General features: G+C 32.8%; 1 protein-coding gene across 4 annotated transcripts in view; it reads right to left on the bottom strand.

Annotated features, from left to right (window-relative positions):
* LOC145268261 (muscle-specific protein 20-like) overlaps nt 1-23,197 on the bottom strand; it is a 103,191-nt gene that overhangs the window by 54,170 nt on the left and 25,824 nt on the right. For all 4 annotated transcript variants that reach the window (XM_080123610.1, XM_080123611.1, XM_080123612.1 and 1 more), the window contains exon 2: nt 5,070-5,126. In XM_080123610.1, coding sequence (XP_079979736.1) covers nt 5,070-5,126 — 57 coding nt within the window. The remainder of the gene's footprint in view (nt 1-5,069; nt 5,127-23,197) is intronic.

Raw genomic sequence — 23,197 nt, 5'->3', positions numbered from 1 at the left:
TAGATTTTTCAAACATTTATTCAGATCAAATGTGAAATACTAAATAGATTTTTCAAACATTTATTCAGATCAAATGCTTAATACTAAACAGATTTTTCAAACATTTATTCAGATCAAATGTGTAATACTAAACAGATTTTTCAAACATTTATTCAGATCAAATGCTTAATACTAAACAGATTTTTCAAACATTTATTCAGATCAAATGTGAAATACTAAACAGATTTTTCAAACATTTATTCAGATCAAATGTGTAATACTAAACAGATTTTTCAAACATTTATTCAGATCAAATGTGAAATACTAAATAGATTTTTCAAACATTTATTCAGATCAAATGTGAAATACTAAATAGATTTTTCAAACATTTATTCAGATCAAATGTGAAATACAAAATAGATTTTTCAAACATTTATTTAGATCAAATGTGTAATACTAAATAGATTTTTCAAACATTTATTCAGATAAAATGCTTAATACTAAACAGATTTTTCAAATATTTATTCAGATTAAATGTGAAATACTAAATAGATTTTTCAAACATTTATTCAGATCAAATGCTTAATACTAAATAGATTTTTCAAACATTTATTCAGATCAAATGTGTAATACTAAATAGATTTTTCAAACATTTATTCAGATCAAATGTGAAATACTAAATAGATTTTTCAAACATTTATTCAGATCAAATGTGTAATACTAAATAGATTTTTCAAACATTTATTCAGATCAAATGCTTAATACTAAACAGATTTTTCAAACATTTATTCAGATCAAATGTGTAATACTAAATAGATTTTTCAAACATTTATTCAGATCAAATGTGAAATACTAAACAGATTTTTCAAACATTTATTCAGATCAAATGTGTAATACTAAATAGATTTTTCAAACATTTATTCAGATCAAATGTGTAATACTAAATAGATTTTTCAAACATTTATTCAGATCAAATGTGTAATACTAAATAGATTTTTCAAACATTTATTCAGATCAAATGTGTAATACTAAATAGATTTTTCAAACATTTATTCAGATCAAATGTGTAATACTAAATAGATTTTTCAAACATTTATTCAGATCAAATGTGTAATACTAAATAGATTTTTCAAACATTTATTCAGATCAAATGTGTAATACTAAATAGATTTTTCAAACATTTATTCAGATCAAATGTGTAATACTAAATAGATTTTTCAAACATTTATTCAGATCAAATGCTTAATACTAAACAGATTTTTCAAACATTTATTCAGATCAAATGCTTAATACTAAATAGATTTTTCAAACATTTATTCAGATCAAATGTGAAATACTAAATAGATTTTTCAAACATTTATTCAGATCAAATGTGAAATACTAAATAGATTTTTCAAACATTTATTCAGATTAAATGCTTAATACTAAACAGATTTTTCAAACATTTATTCAGATCAAATGTGTAATACTAAATAGATTTTTCAAACATTTATTCAGATCAAATGTGAAATACTAAATAGATTTTTCAAACATTTATTCAGATCAAATGTGAAATACAAAATAGATTTTTCAAACATTTATTTAGATCAAATGTGTAATACTAAACAGATTTTTCAAACATTTATTCAGATCAAATGCTTAATACTAAACAGATTTTTCAAACATTTATTCAGATCAAATGTGAAATACTAAACAGATTTTTCAAACATTTATTCAGATCAAATGTGTAATACTAAACAGATTTTTCAAACATTTATTCAGATCAAATGTGTAATACTAAACAGATTTTTCAAACATTTATTCAGATCAAATGTGAAATACTAAATAGATTTTTCAAACATTTATTCAGATCAAATGTGAAATACTAAATAGATTTTTCAAACATTTATTCAGATCAAATGTGAAATACAAAATAGATTTTTCAAACATTTATTTAGATCAAATGTGTAATACTAAATAGATTTTTCAAACATTTATTCAGATAAAATGCTTAATACTAAACAGATTTTTCAAATATTTATTCAGATCAAATGTGAAATACTAAATAGATTTTTCAAACATTTATTCAGATCAAATGCTTAATACTAAATAGATTTTTCAAACATTTATTCAGATCAAATGTGTAATACTAAATAGATTTTTCAAACATTTATTCAGATCAAATGTGAAATACTAAATAGATTTTTCAAACATTTATTCAGATCAAATGTGTAATACTAAATAGATTTTTCAAACATTTATTCAGATCAAATGCTTAATACTAAACAGATTTTTCAAACATTTATTCAGATCAAATGTGTAATACTAAATAGATTTTTCAAACATTTATTCAGATCAAATGTGAAATACTAAACAGATTTTTCAAACATTTATTCAGATCAAATGTGTAATACTAAATAGATTTTTCAAACATTTATTCAGATCAAATGTGAAATACTAAATAGATTTTTCAAACATTTATTCAGATCAAATGCTTAATACTAAACAGATTTTTACAAACATTTATTCAGATCAAATGTGTAATACTAAACAGATTTTTCAAACATTTATTCAGATCAAATGTGTAATACTAAATAGATTTTTCAAACATTTATTCAGATCAAATGTGAAATACTAAACAGATTTTTCAAACATTTATTCAGATCAAATGTGTAATACTAAATAGATTTTTCAAACATTTATTCAGATCAAATGTGTAATAATAAATAGATTTTTCAAACATTTATTCAGATCAAATGTGTAATACTAAATAGATTTTTCAAACATTTATTCAGATCAAATGTGAAATACTAAACAGATTTTTCAAACATGTATTCAGATCAAATGTGAAATACTAAACAGATTTTTCAAACATTTATTCAGATCAAATGTGTAATACTAAATAGATTTTTCAAACATTTATTCAGATCAAATGCTTAATACTAAATAGATTTTTCAAACATTTATTCAGATCAAATGTGAAATACTAAACAGATTTTTCAAACATTTATTCAGATCAAATGTGTAATACTAAATAGATTTTTCAAACATTTATTCAGATCAAATGTGTAATACTAAATAGATTTTTCAAACATTTATTCAGATCAAATGTGTAATACTAAATAGATTTTTCAAACATTTATTCAGATCAAATGTGTAATACTAAATAGATTTTTCAAACATTTATTCAGATCAAATGCTTAATACTAAATAGATTTTTCAAACATTTATTCAGATCAAATGTGTAATACTAAATAGATTTTTCAAACATTTATTCAGATCAAATGCTTAATACTAAACAGATTTTTCAAACATTTATGCAGATCAAATGCTTAATACTAAATAGATTTTTCAAACATTTATTCAGATCAAATGTGTAATACTAAATAGATTTTTCAAACATTTATTCAGATCAAATGTGTAATACTAAGCAGATTTTTCAAACATTTATTCAGATCAAATGCTTAATACTAAATAGATTTCAAGTTAAAATATTAAGGAAAACGAGAGGGCCGTCCACGAGAGGAGGTTGACTGTTAGTTGTGAAAGCATTCGATTGCATTGCTAAGAAACAATGTAAAGAAGAAAGAAAGCGTTGTAAATCTGAGGAGCATATCTAACAGTGAAAATGAGAATAAATGAGGAAAAACAATAGAGAAGTCTTGTTGTTACGACTTCACAGTGAAATGTTTTCTTGCAATCTCCAAGAGATGAAGGGAGTCACAACTTAAGCTGAGTAGTCCATTATCAAACGGCCATTGTGTGCTTTTGTGTCATGTTTGTTAAACCCGTTCCGAACTAATGACGGTTACCTTGTTCACATTACGCAAACTCTGAACACAAACACTCACAGGGAACATTTGTAACCACTTGACGATATGAGCCAGTTTCATACACACGTATATTATACAGACTAGACATATATGAATGCATGCATATATACACACACACATTATATACAAATCCCATTGTACTACAATTCATTTAAGAAAAAAATTTATTGTCATTACACTTTTTTTATCACATTATGATCATCCCTTTGAACTCTCCATTCACCAAAGTCTATCCGTGTATAATATATCAACATTATTTACGCCTTGTTGAAAAAGAAACAAAAAGAATTGTTCAAAGGTCTAGACAATGAAAATATTATGTCCGTACAGCATATGTGGACTTGAATATTGAGAGCAACAAACTGCCATTTTTAGAAGTAACTGAGAACTATGTTGTATTCTTTTGATTGTTTGGACAATTATTCTTGGGTGTTATTGGCACAACGTTTTTGTCGATGAACCTTACCACCGTCGTCACGTGTAAACTCCATGTTTTTTTTTTAATTAAGGAAAAAGGGATTAGATCTGTATTGCAAGAAATTGGACTCTTGGGTTTGAGTTTACTCCTGACGACAGTTGGAAGGTTCATTGGCTGAAACGTTGTAGCAATAACACCAAAAATGAGAATAATTGTCCAAACAATACAAACATTCATACCTCATCTCAAAAATTAAAAACTGAGAACTATGTTGTGTAGCAGAGATGCTGGTAGCCAAAGGTTATGACAGAATTCATTTTAGCACCAAGAATACATACAGCGACTAGTAATACGGGGTTGTAGTCGACATAAGTTGTGATGTTGAGGTTCATAGTGTCTCTGACCAAGTACAGAGTGTGCATGTGTTTTTATCTCTGTTTTTGACTGTGTAGAAGTCCTAAGTACTTCACAATTATATTTTGAGTGTTGCCCACACTGAGGATTGAGCCATAAACTTTCAGAAGAGTATAACTTTACAACCGAATTATACTAAGTACTCTATCCACAAACACATAGCTCCTGGAGGTTGATGGTTCAATCCTAAGTGCAGGCGACACTAAAACAAAAAAATGGAATTGCAAATTACTTAGGACTTCTACCCAGTCATTGCTGACGAAATGAAAGCATGATACTCCCATGGATAAAATAAAAGGTTCGGTTCCAAATTCCATGCAAATTCGAGTTCAACAAAATACACCTGAAGGAGGTTGGAGGTTACATCAACGAATGGCACTCAAGAAGAGAACAGTAGTCCGAAGAATCAAAATAATACGAAAATCAAATGTTAAAGACGTGTTTACCTTTCGGTTAACTTCTTCTGTTAACCCATACCCACGAGGTCTGTTTGCCATGTTGATCTAAAAAGAGAAAGAAATTAAGAAATTAAAAGTAGTTTGCTTGAAGCATTGTTTAGTGTGTATATCAATTAAATTTAAATTTCTAGAAGGCAATATAATGCAGAGGTGTAAGAGATAGGCACAAACTGAAACAAATTAAAATATAATGGTGGAATTAGCTGTGCAGATTCATCCATATCAATACAATATATGTGTGATATATAAGGTGTCATTTGTATAGGCGGCAAACTTTAAATTGGCGACTCTAATTGCAGATTTGGCAACTATCAGTTATTTTGAGTTCAGCTTGGCTTGACAAATCATCATGTGGTTTCAGCGTGCAATATAGTTAATTTACTGAGAGAAACATTTGATGAACAAACAATTTTATGAAATGGACATATCTATTTGCCACCTCGTTCATGCGATTTAACCCCATTAGATTATTTTCTTAGGGGATATGCAAAATCACAAATCTACACTGATAAATCAGATACAATAGACCATTAAGACGACAATATTTGATAAGTTATTGCCTAAATACAGCATAATTTAATGCGCATTGGATCTCTAGATTGCGTCATATACAAAATTAGTTTAGAACAAACCATATTTTTAGTCGCATGCAAGCGACTCTATAAGTCACTCCATCGGTCGGTCTGTCCATAACACTTTTGTGCTTGGCCTTTTTGGTTAAGATCAAAGGTCTGTTCTTAATAGATGCTGTCCTTAGCTTTTTAAGCTTTTCTTGGCCTTCCAGGTATTTTTTAAGCATTCAAGTCATTTTTAAAGTCATTCAATTCATCCTTAAGTTCATTAAAGTCATTCTAAGTCATTTACTTTTTATCTATTTAAGTCATTTCAGCCCATTTTTCGGTCATTTTAGTTTATCTTTAAGAATTTCACACCAATCCTACATTCACGCATTCATTCATTACACGAGAGCACGCGACTAATGGCTATCGGCCTTGTTCTAATAAAAACATTTTTCTGCGATTCATTTTAAAATTTGCTTGCTGCCTCTAAAGAATAATAATAAAAAAATCATATATACATATATATATATTCCTTTATTAAGCCATGGTCATAAAACCGTTAGCAACAGACAAAGGGTACTAAGCTAATTAGGGAATGCATAAAACTTAGGAATAGCACGATAGCTAGACAATACAGCACTCCAACAATGTGACAATGACACATGTTAATTCACACATTCTGAGGCAGCACGTTCAGGACTGCAGAACACAATGCGAAAGAAGATACAGTGGGTTTAATGTGAATGCATATCATCGCAGGTTTTGCATTAGTATAGTCAAGTGGAGGATCTGTATCGTTATATTTCGGGGAAAATAACCCTTCATCAAACGTGTTTGATTTACCATTGTAAAATGAGAAAATTCCACAGAAATTTATTTATTTTAAATCTATTATATTATCAGCAGGCCAATTGGCATTGTCCAGTTGTAAAATACACTTAAATATATTTCTATTTATTTAGATCTTTTTAAAAAATTTTGTTTTGTTTTTTGTTCATCCCAAGCAAGATGTATTGCCACGTGGATGTGAGAGACTACTAATCAGGAGACTGGGAGGGAGGAGGGTGAGCAACAAGTTGCCTGTTCATATTACATTTAAATTTCTGCAGGTTAGTACAATCAGGGAAGTAGGAAACAGACAGGGAATTCCAAAGTTTAGCAGCCCAAGGGGGGGGGGCTATTAGAGTAGGTTTTCTGCAGTTTATGGATCTAAAAAGTGAAGAGATGGAATCTTGCCGTTTCAAGTATTTTATGTTGAGAACTTTGAGAAAGCCAGCTCATAACACTTGAGTAAAAAAAAAAGCTCATAACACTTGAGTAAAAAAAAAGCTCATAACACTTGAGTAAAAAAAAAAGCTCATAACACTTGAGTAAAAAAAGCTCATAACACTTGAGTAAAAAAAAAGCTCATAACACTTGGGTAAAAAAAAAAAGCTCATAACACTTGGGTAAAAAAAAGCTCATAACACTCGAGTAAAAAAAAGCTCATAACACTTGAGTAAAAAAAAAGCTCATAACACTTGAGTAAAAAAAAGCTCATAACACTTGAGTAAAAAAAAAAGCTCATAACACTTGAGTAAAAAAAAAAGCTCATAACACTTGAGTAAAAAAAGCTCATAACACTTGAGTAAAAAAAAGCTCATAACACTTGAGTAAAAAAAAAAAAAAAAAAAAAAAATCAATATTAAAATGTAATTTCAATTTGTTTGCATAGTGAACAAGTCATGCTTTGCCGAATATGTCATTCAAAGGTAAACAGAGCATGTCAGCTACTTCGTTCTTTGCGGAAAAGAAAAACTAAATCCCACCTCTGGTTGTAACACTACACGAGAGGCGCCTCGGCTGGTTTGATCATGTCAAGGGCAATGGTGGGTGGATAAACTGCACCTGCATTATGGAAGTTGATGGCGTGTCTGGCACTGACTGTCAACGCAAGACTAACAAGGAGGACTTGAAAGCTTGGCAACTTCTTGAGGGAGGATGCCATGGATCCAGCTAAATGATGAACAGATTTCCGATCAGCCATAAAAATTGTTTTATAAAAAACTATGTAGATCGTTTTCATTTATTCCTAAAGAACATGCAATTAATAAGCTTTACTTTGTAAAGCACACACAACACGCCGATATTGATAGTTACATATCAAGGATAGAGAAAATAGAAAGTGAACCATGGGTATATTTCTGAATTGACTTTGATTAAAAAACAGGCAAAAATAATAAATTGATGGCACGCTTTACATTAATAGTAATACTAATAACAGAAATACAGTAAGTGAAAGTAGTAAGGTTTATAATGTTGACAGCTTGTTAAAAAAAAAAAAAAAAAAAAAAAGTTAAAAAATGGAAAGACTTTATATAAATAATATATACATTCAATGTACACACATTGATTTCCTGTGTGTACATAGGCGGAAGCAGCTGCAGTGCCGATGTGGAAGACACTGATGTATGTTTATTTTGCATGTATGTATGTATGTATGTATGTATGTATGTATGTGTAAAGAGCAGCAACAGCTATAAGATGCTGGAATAGCAGCAGCTGAGTAAGCTGTAAGACATTAATGAATATATAATAATCTATATAATAATTACACACAATATACCTATTATAAAAAGCTAGGAACGACAAAAAAAAAAAAAAAAAGAAATGGAAAAATAAACAAATAGTTGTTTTTAAAACAAATTAAAATCTATTAAAATCCATTATTCTTGAGCAAAGAAAGATAAAAGCCTGAATTTTATCATATAGAAACTTTTATCATATAAAACCTATTCTATTTTTATTAGAATTTTAAATTTAAAATTTAAAAAAAAAACATACCATTCACCGCCATTTTTGTCTTGATGGATAAAACATCTAAATATTTTTTTAAAGGTTTCTGAACAAATTAATTTTAAGCTAAACGTTGAATTAATGCAATATATTTCAAATATTTTCTGAAAAATTTCAATCGTTTTTATCAGTAGAAAAAAGGTTGAAAACAATTAAAAATATTTTAAATGATTTAATTAGTGTAATTGTTGTATATAATAAGAGAAACATGTTTTCAAGTTTTAGAAAAGTTAAATACTGATACCTGTTTTTAGTTCAGGGTTCAAACAATAACAGTTAAGCGACAAACGTAAATAAATTGTAAACAGGAGTAAATATGTAGGAATTTATTTAATTACTTGGATTTGGCAGGTGCTCGTTTTAATGAGGTCAAGTTTGACTGCAGGATAGTATTTACTGCTGAACGCTTCCCCCCCCCAAGATGTTATAGGAAAAAGACTAACCCACATGCGGCGAGCGACAAATGTTGAATATTTATCTTCCCAAAATCGAGCAAATTAAATAGACAGGCGAGCTTCGTTGTTAACCGTGAGATATTACGATTTATATGTGATATAAAAAGTTTTTAAAAGTTGTGAAGCGACCAACCGCTTCTCTGAAAAAAACCTTTTGTAGACATACAGAAAAAGCGAACACACATACATACATACATACATTTTCGCTTTTATATTTATAGACTAGCGGGGGTACCCGGCGTTTCCCAGGTGTTTGTAGGTGTGTGTGGCGTTAAATAAAAAAGAACCCTGATGGGGTAGGATCGAACCCGAAGCCCTGAGGCGAAGTTCGAAAATAAAATCGGCCAGCCAGAATGAGTTACTGAAAGATGTTTGAATTTATTTAAGCAAGAACCAAATTGAGAGGTGACCAGGTTTGTTTGTTATAAGCGAAGTAAAAAAAGAAAACATAAAAACGAACGTTAAAACTTAACAGGGGGGGGTAATCAAAACATCGAGAAAAAAACAAAAAGAAAACAGAAAAACGAACACGTGAAAAATGGCTTAAGTAAGCCTGTTTTGATATTAAAATTTAAAAAATCAGTGGGTACCCAGGTGTTTTTGGGTATGTGGTTGGGGATAAGCAAAGTAAAAACAAAACAGAAAAACAAACATTACGTGAAAAATTGCTTAAATAACACTGGTTCAATATTTAATTTTAAAAAATCGAAAAAAAAAAATAGAAGACATCTCACACCACGATTCGAACCCAAAACGTTTAGATAATGAACAAATGCGCTAACCAACTGAGCTAACACGATGTACATGAAATTTAGTCGGTTCTTCAACTATTTAAAGTAAATCAGGTCATGATGTCATCTGACGCATGCGTAGAACTGGTCGTCGTCACGAGAGGACCGTTTTTGTTGACCCTCACCCCCCCTGTCGAAAATTACCGATTTTGGGGTGAAAAAAAATGAACGTTTTTGGCCAATTTTTTGATATTTTTCAGGTGAAGGATGGGGCTTCAATATGATACCGAGTTTGTGTATTTTCGTCGTGTCTGTCTAAAGTTTTTAACGGACACACAAACACACAATACAAACATACACACATTTTCGCTTTTAGACTAGTGGTGGGCACCCGGCGTAGCCTGGGTGTTTGGAGGTAAATAAAGACTCGGGGGGGGGGGGGATTAAAATAAAAAAAGTTTTGGTAGGTGAGTATGAGGATCGAACCCGAACCCTTGAGGCAACGTGTGAAAAAAAAAACGTGCGACGTCAACCATTAGGCCAACGCAACATACAAATGGAAACACGTTTGAATTTATTGAATTACTTAGATTTGGCAGATGCACATTTTAATGACTTAATGTGGTCAACTTTGACTGCGGGGTTTTTCATTTTTATTTTCCCAAAATGTGTGTTGGAGGGGGGGGGGAGCTCTTCTTGTCCAATTTGAATAACAATTGTCAGATATAAGGAAAATTGCTTTCGGACATTTCCAGCAATCGCCACCGGAAAAATACCGCCAGAATTAGTGTCGCTTTTATTATAGGAAAATACCTAATCCACACACGGCGAGCGAAAACTGTTGAATCTTTATCTTCCCGAAGTCGAGCAAATTAAATAGATAGGTGAGCTCCGTTGTTAACTCGGAGATATTATAATTTCTATGTGATATAAAAAGTTTTAAGAAGTTGCGAGCCGACCGACTGCTTCTATGAAAAAAGCCTTTCTTGGCCATACACAAAAAGCGAACATACACACATTTTCGCTTTTATATATATAGACTAGCGGGGGGGGGGGGACCCGGCATTGCCCGAGTGTTTGTAGGTGTGTGTGGTTGTTAATGAAAACCTAAGAATAAGAGAAGTAAAAAAAAAAGAAAACAGAAAAACGAACGTTAAAACTTATCTGAAAAATAAAGCGGGGGGGGGGGGGGTAATCAAAACAAAAAAAACTAACGTAAGGCAAACGAACGATGTTAAATGTAAAAATTTGAAAAACAAAAAGAAAACAGAAAAACGCACGTTAAAACTTCTGAAAAATAAAAACAAAAAAAAAACATGTGAAAAATGGCTTAAATAAGTCTGTTTCAATATTAAAATTTAAAAAATCGGTGGGTACCCGGGTGTTTTTGGGTGTGTGTGGTTGGTTGGGGGTGTTAATGAAAACCTAAGAATAAGCGAAATAAAAAAAAAAAAAACAGAAAAAAGAACGTTACGTGAAAAATGGCTTAAATAACCCTGCTTCAATATTAAAATTTTTAAAAAAATCGAAAAAAAAAAAAAAAAAAAAAAAAAAAAAAAAAAAAAAAAAAAAGACATCTCACACCACGATTCAAACCCAAAACGTTTAGATAATGACCCAACGTTCTAACCAACTGACCTAACACGACGTACATGAAATTGTGTCAGTTCTTCAAATATTTAAACTAAATCAGGTTCTGATGTCCTCTGACGCATCTTGTCTTGAGAGGACGGTTTTTGCTGACCACCCCCCCTCCCTGTAGAAAAGTGTTGATTTCAGGGTGAAAAAATTAACGTTTTTGGCCAATTTTTCGATATTTGTCGGGTGAAGGATGGGGCTTTCATATGAGACCAAGTTTGTCAATTTTTGTTCAGTCTGTCGAAAGTTTTTAGCAGGCACACAAACATACAGACATACATACATACATTTTCGCTTTTATATATATAGACTAGGGGGGGTACCCGGCGATGCCCGGAGGTTTTGACGTGTGTGTGGTTTTGGGTAAATCAAACTAAACTAAAATAATAAAAAAAAAAGTTTTGGTAGGTGAGTATGAGGATCGAACCCGAACCCGAATTCTTGAGGCAAAGTTGGAAATTAAAGTGTGTAAAAAAAAAGAAAGTGCAACATTAACCATTGGCCCACCGCGACACAACGGAGACATGTTTGAATTTATTTAACTATTAAAAACAGGTGTCCGCAATAAAAGTTAACTCTGCTGCTTCGATTTGACCTAATTAAGAAGGTCAAATAGAAGTCACGCAGTTAACTTTTGCTGCGAGGCAGCGTTTGGATTTGTTTACCCAAATTTGACTGTTTTTTTTCCCCAACAGATGTTGGGAAGGGGGAAACCAGCTTCAATTGTCCAGATTGAATAACAATTGTCTGATATATAAGATTGATCAAAGCTGATTGCTTCTGGACGTTTCCCGGTGCGATTGCCAGGAACGGTGTCTTAGATTTGAATTAGTTTTGCTTTTTATACGAAAAGCCTAATCAACATGCGAGAAGCCAAAATAGCAATAATTTTGTAAAAATCAACGTAAGTAAATCTATATGCTACATGCATTCTCAAATCCTAGATATTATTATCTACGGCCTATATAAACACTTCTAAGCGATCGTAATCCCCCCCCCAGGACCATGTGCGAGAAAAGCCTTTGTGAGACATACACGAAATGCTCACACACATTTTGCCTTTTATATATCTAGACTAGTGGGGGTACCCAGCGTTGCCCGGATGTTTGGAGGTGTGTGTTGGTAGGGGGGAGGTAGATCAAAGCAATCCTGTTTAAAAAAAAAAAAAAAAAAAAAAAAAAAACGTTGGCCGGGTGTTTGGAGGTGTAAAAAAAAAATGTTTTACTAGAAAGGTAGGCTTGAACCCCGAACCTTTGACGCGTAGGTGGAAAGGAAATGAAAAAAAAAACCTGCAATCTAACCATCTCGACCACGAGAACAGATGAATTGATAAGTCTGTTAAGTTGCCGTTTATAAAGCGAAATTAACAGGTGCAAGAACGTTAAGTCGCGTGATGTTTGAACTAGTTTTGCGCTGGAAGTCAGTTTCTGTTTTCACCGCTACGTGGCGATCAAAGAATATCTTGAAAATAGCTCGTAAAAGTCGGATAAATTAAAGACAGCTGCGACCCGAGTTCCTTAGTCATAGATATTATTATTTAGACAGCATATAAAAAGTTTTAAGAAGGAGCGAGCCAACCGAGAATCACGGTGAAAAAAGCCTTTTGTAGACATACACAAAAAGCGAACACACATACATACATACATTTTCGCTTTTATATATATAGACTAGCGGAGGGTACCTGGCGTTGCCCGGGTGTTTTTGGGTGTGTGTGGTCGGTGGGGGGTGTTAATGAAAACCTAAGAATAAGCGAAGTAAAAAAAAAAAAAACTAACGTAAGGCAAACGTGAGACAGAAAAATGAACGTTATGTGAACAATGGCTTAAATAACCCTGCTTCAATATTAAAATTTTTAAAAAATCGAAAAAAAAAAAAAAAAAAAAAAAAAGAAGACATCTCACACCACGATCTGAACCAAAACCTTTAGATAATGAGGCAGCGCTTTAAGCAAATGAGCTAAGACGACATTGACAGAATTGTATCGCTTTTTCAAATATTTAAACTAAATCAGGTTACAACGTTGTTTGCACATGCGTAGAACCGAACTCGTCATGAGAGGACGGTTTTTGCTGACCCCCCCCCCCCCCGTAGAAAACTGCTGATTTCAAGGTGAAGAAATTAACATTTTTGGCCAATTTTTCGATATTTGTCGGGCGAAGGTTGGAAGTTTAAAATGATATCGATCTGGCAAAAATCTGTGTCCCGTGTTGAAAGTTTTTGCGAGACATACAAACACACATACATAAAAACACACATTTTCGCTTTTATATATAAGTATGTTTTATTTTACTTCAGTTGAATTTCTCAGAAATCAAGGGGGTTGCCCCTTGTTGGGGCTAAAAGTCAATCTCTGTATGAGACAAATAGATAGTCAAATATAACATTAAAGTTCTCCTTTAAACACTGGCTTAGTAAAGAAGTTGAGAATATAATATTCCTCTCTCCAATGGACCATTTCAATATGTTATAGTGTATCTTTCTTGTGGTCTTTTAGTCTTACTGGATTGCAAGACAAGAATTCATCTGGTCTCGTCGAGTATCCAGTTTCATGCTGTTACTTTAGGTAAAATCACTTGGAGAAGGTGTACTATTCATTATAACAGCCAGTGTAGGTTAGACATACCAAGATTTCATTTGGGTCACAAATACTATATAATTTTGAATATTTAGACTTACATTCAGTGAAAAGTATACTCATGCTAAGTTATCCTGACAAACCCCTGTACAGGGAGATATTAGGCACTTAAGAATAGTTGTATAGCAGACATTCAAATTGTCAGACAGACATACCGACAGATAGACATGTTTTAATTGGTGTCAGTTTGCCAAAGGTCAGATTTGAAAATAACTTATTTTATCCTTTTTTTTCTCTATATTTTAACATTTTACTTTTTGTTTATTAAAACATTTTTCTAAATTATTAGTTTTTCATTTATTATTTTAACCATCATTGAACTCCAAATAAGATTACCAGCATCATTGAAACAGATTAATCCACAGAGGGATTTCTGATGTTTACATAATTTTTTTATAGATACTAGCATTTCAGCCCGGCGTTGCCCGAGTGTTTGGAGGTGTATGTTGAGGAAAAAAAAAAAAGGGGGGGGTCAATTTTTTTTAAACTTTGACCCCTATTATGACTCCTTAACATTTGTTTTGGGCTCAAATCAAGTTATTAAATTAGATCCATGTCCAAGGAACCTACATCTAAAATTTCAAGTGTTTAGACCCAAAATTGGCGGAGGAGTTTGGTAGAGTTCTCAAAGGTCAAATCGTTGAACTTTGACCCCTTAACAGTGAAATTTCTGGGCGAAAACCGATCACATCAATTTTCCCAAATCTCAGTACCCTGTATATGAAATTTTGAGTCTGTAGACTTAAAATTGACAGAGTTATTGCGTAGGAAAATGTACACAGACACGTTATGCACACACACACACACACACACAAGTAATCTTTATATTTAATGTTTGAATATTATCAGTAATAGTGTCCTGGTGCTAAATTGTCTGATATTCTGTTGCAGCAACATTGTCTTTAAATATGAATTATAGATTAAGCTTATATTAAGAGTCCAACTTCATCAACTGTGACAAATTTAACAGGTTATATATGCAAGACAGATTTTATTTCACGAAAGATCAGATTGTCTGCTATGGTAGCTCAAATGAGCACACAGAATTTATCTCCTAAAGAAAAAGAAAAGCATTTTAGTTAATGTTTTTATATGGAAATCGCTCAAGACAAGACATAAAGCCACTTGATGTAAGAAGCTAACAAGAATGAAATTTGATTATTGTAAAGACAAGAGATGCCTATTGACCTTAGTCTTGAAAAGACCAAAGCTTTAGGTAGAAGGAAAATGGTGAGCAGGAAGAGAGTTCCATAACGTTGCAGTCCTTGGAAAGAACCTTTCTGGAATATGAATTTGTGTTACAATGAGGCATTAAAATTAGATGGAGACCACTAGACCAACGAGGTAAACAAACTGGAACAAAGGAAGCAAGGAATAAATCAGACGATTTTGAAGTATATATGCTAGTATTTGAAGAAAAAACTGAGACTAGCAACATCACGTCTGTGAGAGAATTTGCAGAGAAGGCAAGACAGTGCCAGATACGTTTCTGCAATTTATCAAGAGTCTTTAAATCGGACACAGATTCACCAGCTCAAATTTGGCAACAATACTACATGCATGGTGTAATAGTAGAGTTGTAGAGATATGTGAAAATATTTGTAGTGATGGAGAGAACCGATTTACTTTAAGCAGAAGGATAAATGGATTCATTGTCTACGATTCATTGGATACAAGTTGCTCTAGACTTGAGGAGTACGAGTCTATGATAACAATAAGATTTTCTAATTAGATTCGAGTTCCGTTTACTGATTCGATACTCTATGCTAAGAACATTGTACATTTTTCATTAACCTGAAAAGTATAGGGGAAATTATAAGGAAAGAATATCAAGGCTGCAAAATGGTAAATTTATTCCTGAGTAACAGAAAAAAAATATTTAAAAGCTATGAAAGCATAGTGACTCGTTGCAAAAGTAGAGATAATGTAAGCTATGCGGATTACACTGAGGAGAACGGCAATGGTTTAGGTGGTGGTGTTAGTGGTGTTGGTGATGTTGGTGGTGGACGTGATATTAAAAAATAAATGAGACTAGTAAAGTCGCGTCTGTGAAAGTGGGGGGATACAGGGAAGATGGAGTGAGAACAAGGAAATTACAGATGTATTTTTGAACCTTACCAAGAACTCTCAAATGGGACAGAGATTCATAAGCCCAAATTTGGCAACAATACTACATACGTGGTGTAATAGTAGATTTGTAGAGATATGTGAAAGTATTTGTAGTGATGGAGAGAACCGATTTAACGAGAAGCAGAAAGGGCAATCAGGGCTCTACGGAGAAACTTATCTTTAGTTGACCTTTGACAACTAAATATTTTCGTTTACTAGTCAAATAGAAAAGTTACTAGCAAAACCCACATGATTTTTAGAATATGACATCTTCTTTCTGTCATGAGTATGTACATCATAAAGGTTTTTTTGTCTTTTTTTAAATAAGTGTAATGCTAAATATACAACAAATTTTATGTTGATACGTGAAGGTATAAACCTTCTAATTTATTCAGATGTTTTTTTTAAATAGCCTGTGTTAGAAAAAAAAATATATATTGTTCTATTAAACTTTTATTTATTTATTTATTTTTTTTGCATAATTTAACTTTGTTCGTTTTATATATATATAAAAAAAAAGTCGAAAAGATATTTTTCACTCAAATGTGAGCTTTAGCAAGATTGTCCGTGTAAGAACTATAATAACCAAAAGATAAGTGTTTCGTTATTTCTAGTGGCCACTTTGAAAAATTACTCGCAAATGCGACTGTTTCACTCGCAATGTAGATCCCTGGCAATGGATTTAATATATGGACTTCAAGAAAGATTTGATAAGAAAGAAAAACCAAGAAATTTTAGAGCCAATTTCTCATCGATAGCAGAAGAATCTCAGAAACAAAAGGGGCATGCATACAATTCAAAGACAATAACTGAATCTTACTGGATTAAGCAAAACAAGCCATTTCTTATTCCAATCCATAATAAAACCCAGATACATTTCTAGATCAATTTTATATTTCAACTGATCTGAGAAAGATAAACAGGAAGCAATACCAGAATAGAAGGTGGTGTCATCAGCATAAATGTTAATTTTCTGAATAATATTCTCTCGAAGATCATTTATATAGGGAATAAACAATGTTGCGCCTAGAATCGACCCCTAAATGGGAAACAAAATGAGGATACTCCACCAAGAGTTAAGATAAGAGATGCTTATTGACGGGAAAGGAGGAAAACGGTCATAAAAACGGGGAAAGGGGGAAAACGGTCATAAAAAACAGGGAAAGGGGGAAAATGGTCATAAAAAACAGGGAAAGGAGGAAAATGGTCATAAAAAAACAGAGAAAGGAGGAAAACGGTCATAAAAACTGGGAAAGGGGGTAAACGGTCATAAAAAAACAGGGAAAGGAGGAAAACGGTCATAAAAAAACAGGGAAAGGGGGAAAACGGTCATAAAAAAAACAGGGAAAGGGGGAAAACGGTCATAAAAAAACAGGGAAAGGGGGAAAACGGTCATAAAAAACAGGGAAAGGGGGAAGGCGGTCATAAAAAACGGGGAAAGGGGGAAAACGGTCATAAAAAACGGGGAAAGGGGGAAAACGGTAATAAAAAACAGGGAAAGGAGGAAAACGGTCATAAAAAAACAGGGAAAGGAGGAAAACGGTCATAAAAACGGGGAAAGGGGGTAAACGGTCATAAAAAACAGGGAAAGGAGGAAAACGGTCATAAAAACGGGCAAAGGGGGTAAACGGTCATAAAAAACAGGGAAAGGGGGAAAACGGTCATAAAAAACAGGGAAAGGAGGAAAACGGTCATAAAAACGGGGAAAGGGGGTAAACGGTCATAAAAAACAGGGAAAGGAGGAAAACGGTCATAAAAACGGGGAAAGGGGGTAAACGGTCATAAAAAAACGGGGAAAGGGGGTAAACGGTCATAAAAAACGGGGAAAGGGGGAAAACGGTCATAAAAACAGGGAAAGGGGGAAAACGGTCATAAAAACGGGGAAAGGGGGTAAACGGTCATAAAAAAACAGGGAAAGGGGGAAAACGGTCATAAAAAACAGGGAAAGGGGGAAAACGGTCATAAAAAACAGGGAAAGGGGGAAAACGGTCATAAAAAACAGGGAAAGGGGGAAAACGGTCATAAAAAAACAGGGAAAGGGGGAAAACGGTCATAAAAAACAGGGAAAGGGGGAAAACGGTCATAAAAAACAGGGAAAGGGGGAAAACGGTCATAAAAAACAGGGAAAGGGGGAAAACGGTCATAAAAAACAGGGAAAGGGGGAAAACGGTCATAAAAAACAGGGAAAGGGGGAAAACGGTCATAAAAAACAGGGGAAGGGGGAAAACGGTCATAAAAAACGGGGAAAGGGGGTAAACGGTCATAAAAAACGGGGAAAGGGGGTAAACGGTCATAAAAAACAGGGAAAGGAGGTAAACGGTCATAAAAAACAGGGGAAGGGGGAAAACGGTCATAAAAACAGGGAAATGGGGGGGGAACGGTCATAAAAAAAACAGGGAAATGGGGGGGGAACGGTCATAAAAAAAACAGGGAAACTGGGAAAACGGTTATAAAAAACAGGGAAAGGGGAAAACAGTCATAAAAAACGGGGAAAGGGGGTAAACGGTCATAAAAAACGGGGAAAGGGGGAAAACGGTCATAAAAAACAGGGAAAGGGGGAAAACGGTCATAAAAAACAGGGAAAGGGGGAAAACGGTCATAAAAAACAGGGAAAGGGGGAAAACGGTCATAAAAAACAGGGAAAGGGGGAAAACGGTCATAAAAAACAGGGGAAGGGGGAAAACGGTCATAAAAAACGGGGAAAGGGGGTAAACGGTCATAAAAAACGGGGAAAGGGGGTAAACGGTCATAAAAAAACAGGGAAAGGAGGTAAACGGTCATAAAAAACAGGGAAAGGAGGTAAACGGTCATAAAAAACAGGGGAAGGGGGAAAACGGTCATAAAAAACAGGGAAAGTGGGAAAACGGTCATAAAAACAGGGAAATGGGGGGGGGAACGGTCATAAAAAAAACAGGGAAACTGGGAAAACGGTTATAAAAAACAGGGAAAGGGGAAAACAGTCATAAAAAAAAATCAGGAAAAGGGGGAAAACGGTCATAAAAACAGGAAAAGGGAAAACAGTCATAAAAAAAACAGGAAAGGGAGTAAACAGTCATAAAAAAATTAAAAAAAAAAAAAACAGGAAAGGGGGAAAACAGTCATAAAAAAATTAAAAAAAAACAGGAAAGGGGGAAAACTGTCATAAAAAAATAGGAACCTGGGGAAAACAGTCATAAATCAGGAACAGGGAGAAAATAGCCAAAAAATAGGAAAAGTGTTAAATAATCCACAGGAAGAGAATTTCACAGGCATGCAGTTTTTAGAAAGAAAATATAACTATATTACAATGAGGTATTAAAATAGCAAGTTGGTGGAGACCACTGGACTAACAAGTTAAATGCATGCGTTGGAACAAAAGAAAGCAGGGAATACATCAAGTCTGAAGAACATATACAATAATAGTATTTATATAAAAGATATGAGGCTAGCAATATCATGTCTGAGAGGTTGCAGAGAAGAAAGGGAGGGGGCAGTTAAATAATTAGTTAATGTTTTTATATGGAAATCGCTCAAGACAAGATATAAAGCCACTTGATGTAAGAAGCTAACAAGAATGAAATTTGATTATTGTAAAGATTTAAAATGTTTCTGCACCTGATCAAGAACTCTCGAATGGGAAAAGATTCAACAGCCCAAATATGACAAGAATACTCCATACATGGAGTACTTACAGAAGGTTAGGAAATAGCTGATGTTAAGTTAAAGTTATGTGTGAAACTTGTCCACACTTTAAAATTCTTAATTGTCAAATTGTTTTGAGGTATTCATGAAAATGTAGGGGAGGGGTTATTCAGCATTGACAGGACAAATGTATGTATAATGTTTTTCCTTTTCGTGTCATGGTTTTTGTTACTTACAAATAACACATAGGAGTTGGTCACTCATAACATTGCTTAAACTAGGACCTATACCCTGGCCTAATGATAGAACTTATAGGTATAGTGACAAAGGATGAAAAAATGCATACCTTCTCTTACATTTTAGAATGACCTTGTGCCTAATTTTTTTTAAAATGTGAATTTCGTTTTCTGCAAATAAATTGAAAGTGTAGCATCTATACTGACACTACACTTTGTAGTTTCTGTCGTCGGTCAGTGAAAGAGCCATTCGGGTTTGTTTTACAATAAATAACAAAACAAAAGAGGTAAAAAAAAAATGTTATCAAAAGGCAACATAAGTTACTCTTCTACTTAGCTGGATAAGTTTTTAACGTTTAAACTTATTTTAAAGCGTTTATTTCATTTGAAATACAAGTGGTGTGGAGTGTTACGTGAGAACAAGAAAAAATGGCCAACATGAGAGGGTCACATCTTTAGTTTCGAAAAAAAAAAAAAAAAAAAAAACGCATTCAAGAAATGTCAAGATAACATTGTGGGTTTCTACTAGCATCTTTCGTTCTAACGTAACACGAGACACTAGTTTTTAGAAAAACAAAATTTTTTAAAAATAAAACGCTTTAAAATTAGTTAAAAGTAAAACACTAAAATAAAATAAACTTATCCAAGTAGGTAGAAGAGTAATATATCTTGCCTTTTTGAATATTTATTTGTCATATATATTTTAACCACGTTTTCAGTTTGTTGTTCTACACTAAAAACGTCCCCGAAGACGTTACCCCCCCCCCCAAAAAAAGGGAAATTTTTATATATATATATATATATATATATATATAGAGAGAGAGAGAGAGAGAGAGAGAGAGAGAGAGAGTTAACTGTTTCTTTTGCATGGAGGACTATCCATTTATTTAGTGTTTCCTTTTTAAAATTAAATGTTTTTAACTCTTTTTCAAAGTGTTTTTACATGTTTTATTAACTACTTGTTCTTATTATAAGCTCTATCTCCTATTTGGTTTTATCGAGCTTTTACATTTGGTTGAGATTACTTTATAAATATTAATTCTTTAATATTTATAATTTACTTTAGCTTTGCCATCTTGGATCATTTTGGTAAACTTAACTGTAATTCTTATTATATATATATATATATATATATATATATATATATAATCAACAATTTAATCACATCAATGAAATCTTTATTTACATAATAGCAGTTTCTCTTTTATTACAATCAAAATATTTGTCAGATTTGACCTTAAGTTTCCCCGATGTATTCATAAAAAGTCAACGGGTGAAAGTGAGATATAAATAAACATTGAAACAAAAGTCCTATTCATTTTACCAACGTACAAAAAATTACGTCAAAAAAAAAAAAAAAAAAAAAAAAAAAAAAAAAAAAAAGAAATAAATAAAAAAGAAAAAGAAAAGAAAAAAATAAGACATTTAAAAAATCAAACCATATAAAGACCAAGAAAGCTAATATTTGCATCCCCCCCCCGCCCCCACGAGGTCAGAATATGACACACGATCTGTTTTTAACGTGGGAGAGAAAATCCAGCTCTAAAAAGGGGAACTTTGGATTACAAAATTTTAAATTAACTCAATCTAGTATTTCTCCTTCACTGATCGACGAAAAAAAAAAAAAAAAAAAAAAAAAAAAAAAAAAAAATGAAGTACAGTATCATAAAGGATACTACACTTTGCTCTTAGCCAAAATAGCAATTTAGTAAAATTAAAATAATTTTCTTTGGCTCAAACATTTTTAGGGGGTGGGTGGATGTCATTTTTGACAAGAAAAATGTTTACTTACTACACTATCACCTAAATACCACATTCACTATGATTTTAGTCAGAGTTAAAATATCAACAATAGTTACAATCACATTTTATTTAGTATCTATTTACAAAGACAGTAGTTTTTAGCTGGATTTTCTTCCACAAAAAAATAAATAAATAAAATAAAAAGGAATTGGATTTGGACGAATTTAAATCGCCTCAGTCTAGAAAGGGTTTCTCATTTAATGATCGAGGAAAGAACAGATACTACACCCTGATTTGTTTACATTTTACAAGGAAGATACCACTTATCAAGGCTCGAAAGCCACAACTCGAGAATAAGGATTAATGAGTGTATGGTGGTCACGGAGACAAAAGTATAATTACCAGTAGTGTGATAAAAATTGTGTAGAATTTGATTTAAGGAGGCAGCTTAAGAACTTGTTTACATTGAACTTGAAGACAAACCATGTTGTAGTCAGTTGGAAAGCAGACCAGCGAAACCATCTTCTATAATATAAATCTCACCTGTCTTGTTTAAATGTATGTATGTATGTGTGTATGTTATTTGTATGTCTGCCTAACACTTTCGACAGAGGCGATGGATTTTCACGAGATTGGTATAAATTTTGAAGCTCAACCCTTCGGACGACAAATATAAAAAAATTTGGCCAAAAAACATTAATTCCTTCACCTTCAACTGGGCCCTTTTCTACAGGGAGGAGTCGCTTTTTTTGCCGATATTTTCAGAAGTCATCCCCTCTTTTTGATTGTCTAGCCTTAATTTAAAACTATGTCACTTCCGGTTTGGCAATGAGCAAAGATGTCACGTTTTTTGCTCCTTCACGGTACGGGTTCGAGCTTGCCTGCCTACTACCACTTTTTTTTTCTTTTGCTCAACACACACTTCCAAACACCTGGGCAATGCCGGGCATCCAGGCTAGTTTGCAAATAAAATAAATTTCATTTCGAAATTAGACACAAGGCAATCAAAAGTGTGGGTTATTCTCAACTTAGATCCATTCTGACCAATTCGTCCAACAAGCATAGTTGTTCAACATTTGATTTGGCCATCACTTTCATTCCAGTAGTCACCATAATACCGCACTGACTCTATAGAATACCCTAATTAAAATATCCCTAATACTTTTGAAGCACAAGGTAAGGATATCAAATTATTAGGCATGGAGGTGTAGGGTCAGTGGTCATCTGTTTCTCCTATTCTTAACTAGTTTCATTCTGACCCATTCGTCCAACGAACAGCGTTCCTTTATCTCTTTTATTATCTGTCCGTCACCTACATTTCAGCAACCACACTTACTCTACTTAAAATATCCCTCAAAAGTTTTTTTTTTTTTTATGATTTCAAAATCCCAGCACTAAGACCAAGAATATCTTGTGTTACTCTGTGTCAGTAAACTATGAAAGATTACATGGCAAGTGTTCGACTGAGCTTCAATCTATGGCCCCCCCTTGCCAAACTTTCACAAGAAACACTCGTCTAGCTGAAAACATTATCAATAATTCCCCCCACTCTT

Source organism: Euprymna scolopes, chromosome 43 (assembly GCF_053919585.1).
Source record: "Euprymna scolopes isolate OS-2025 chromosome 43, ASM5391958v1, whole genome shotgun sequence".
NCBI classification, from domain to species: Eukaryota; Metazoa; Mollusca; class Cephalopoda; order Sepiida; family Sepiolidae; genus Euprymna; species Euprymna scolopes.
Note: the sequence above shows the minus strand (reverse complement) of the source record. Positions and strands in the feature narration are given on the sequence as shown.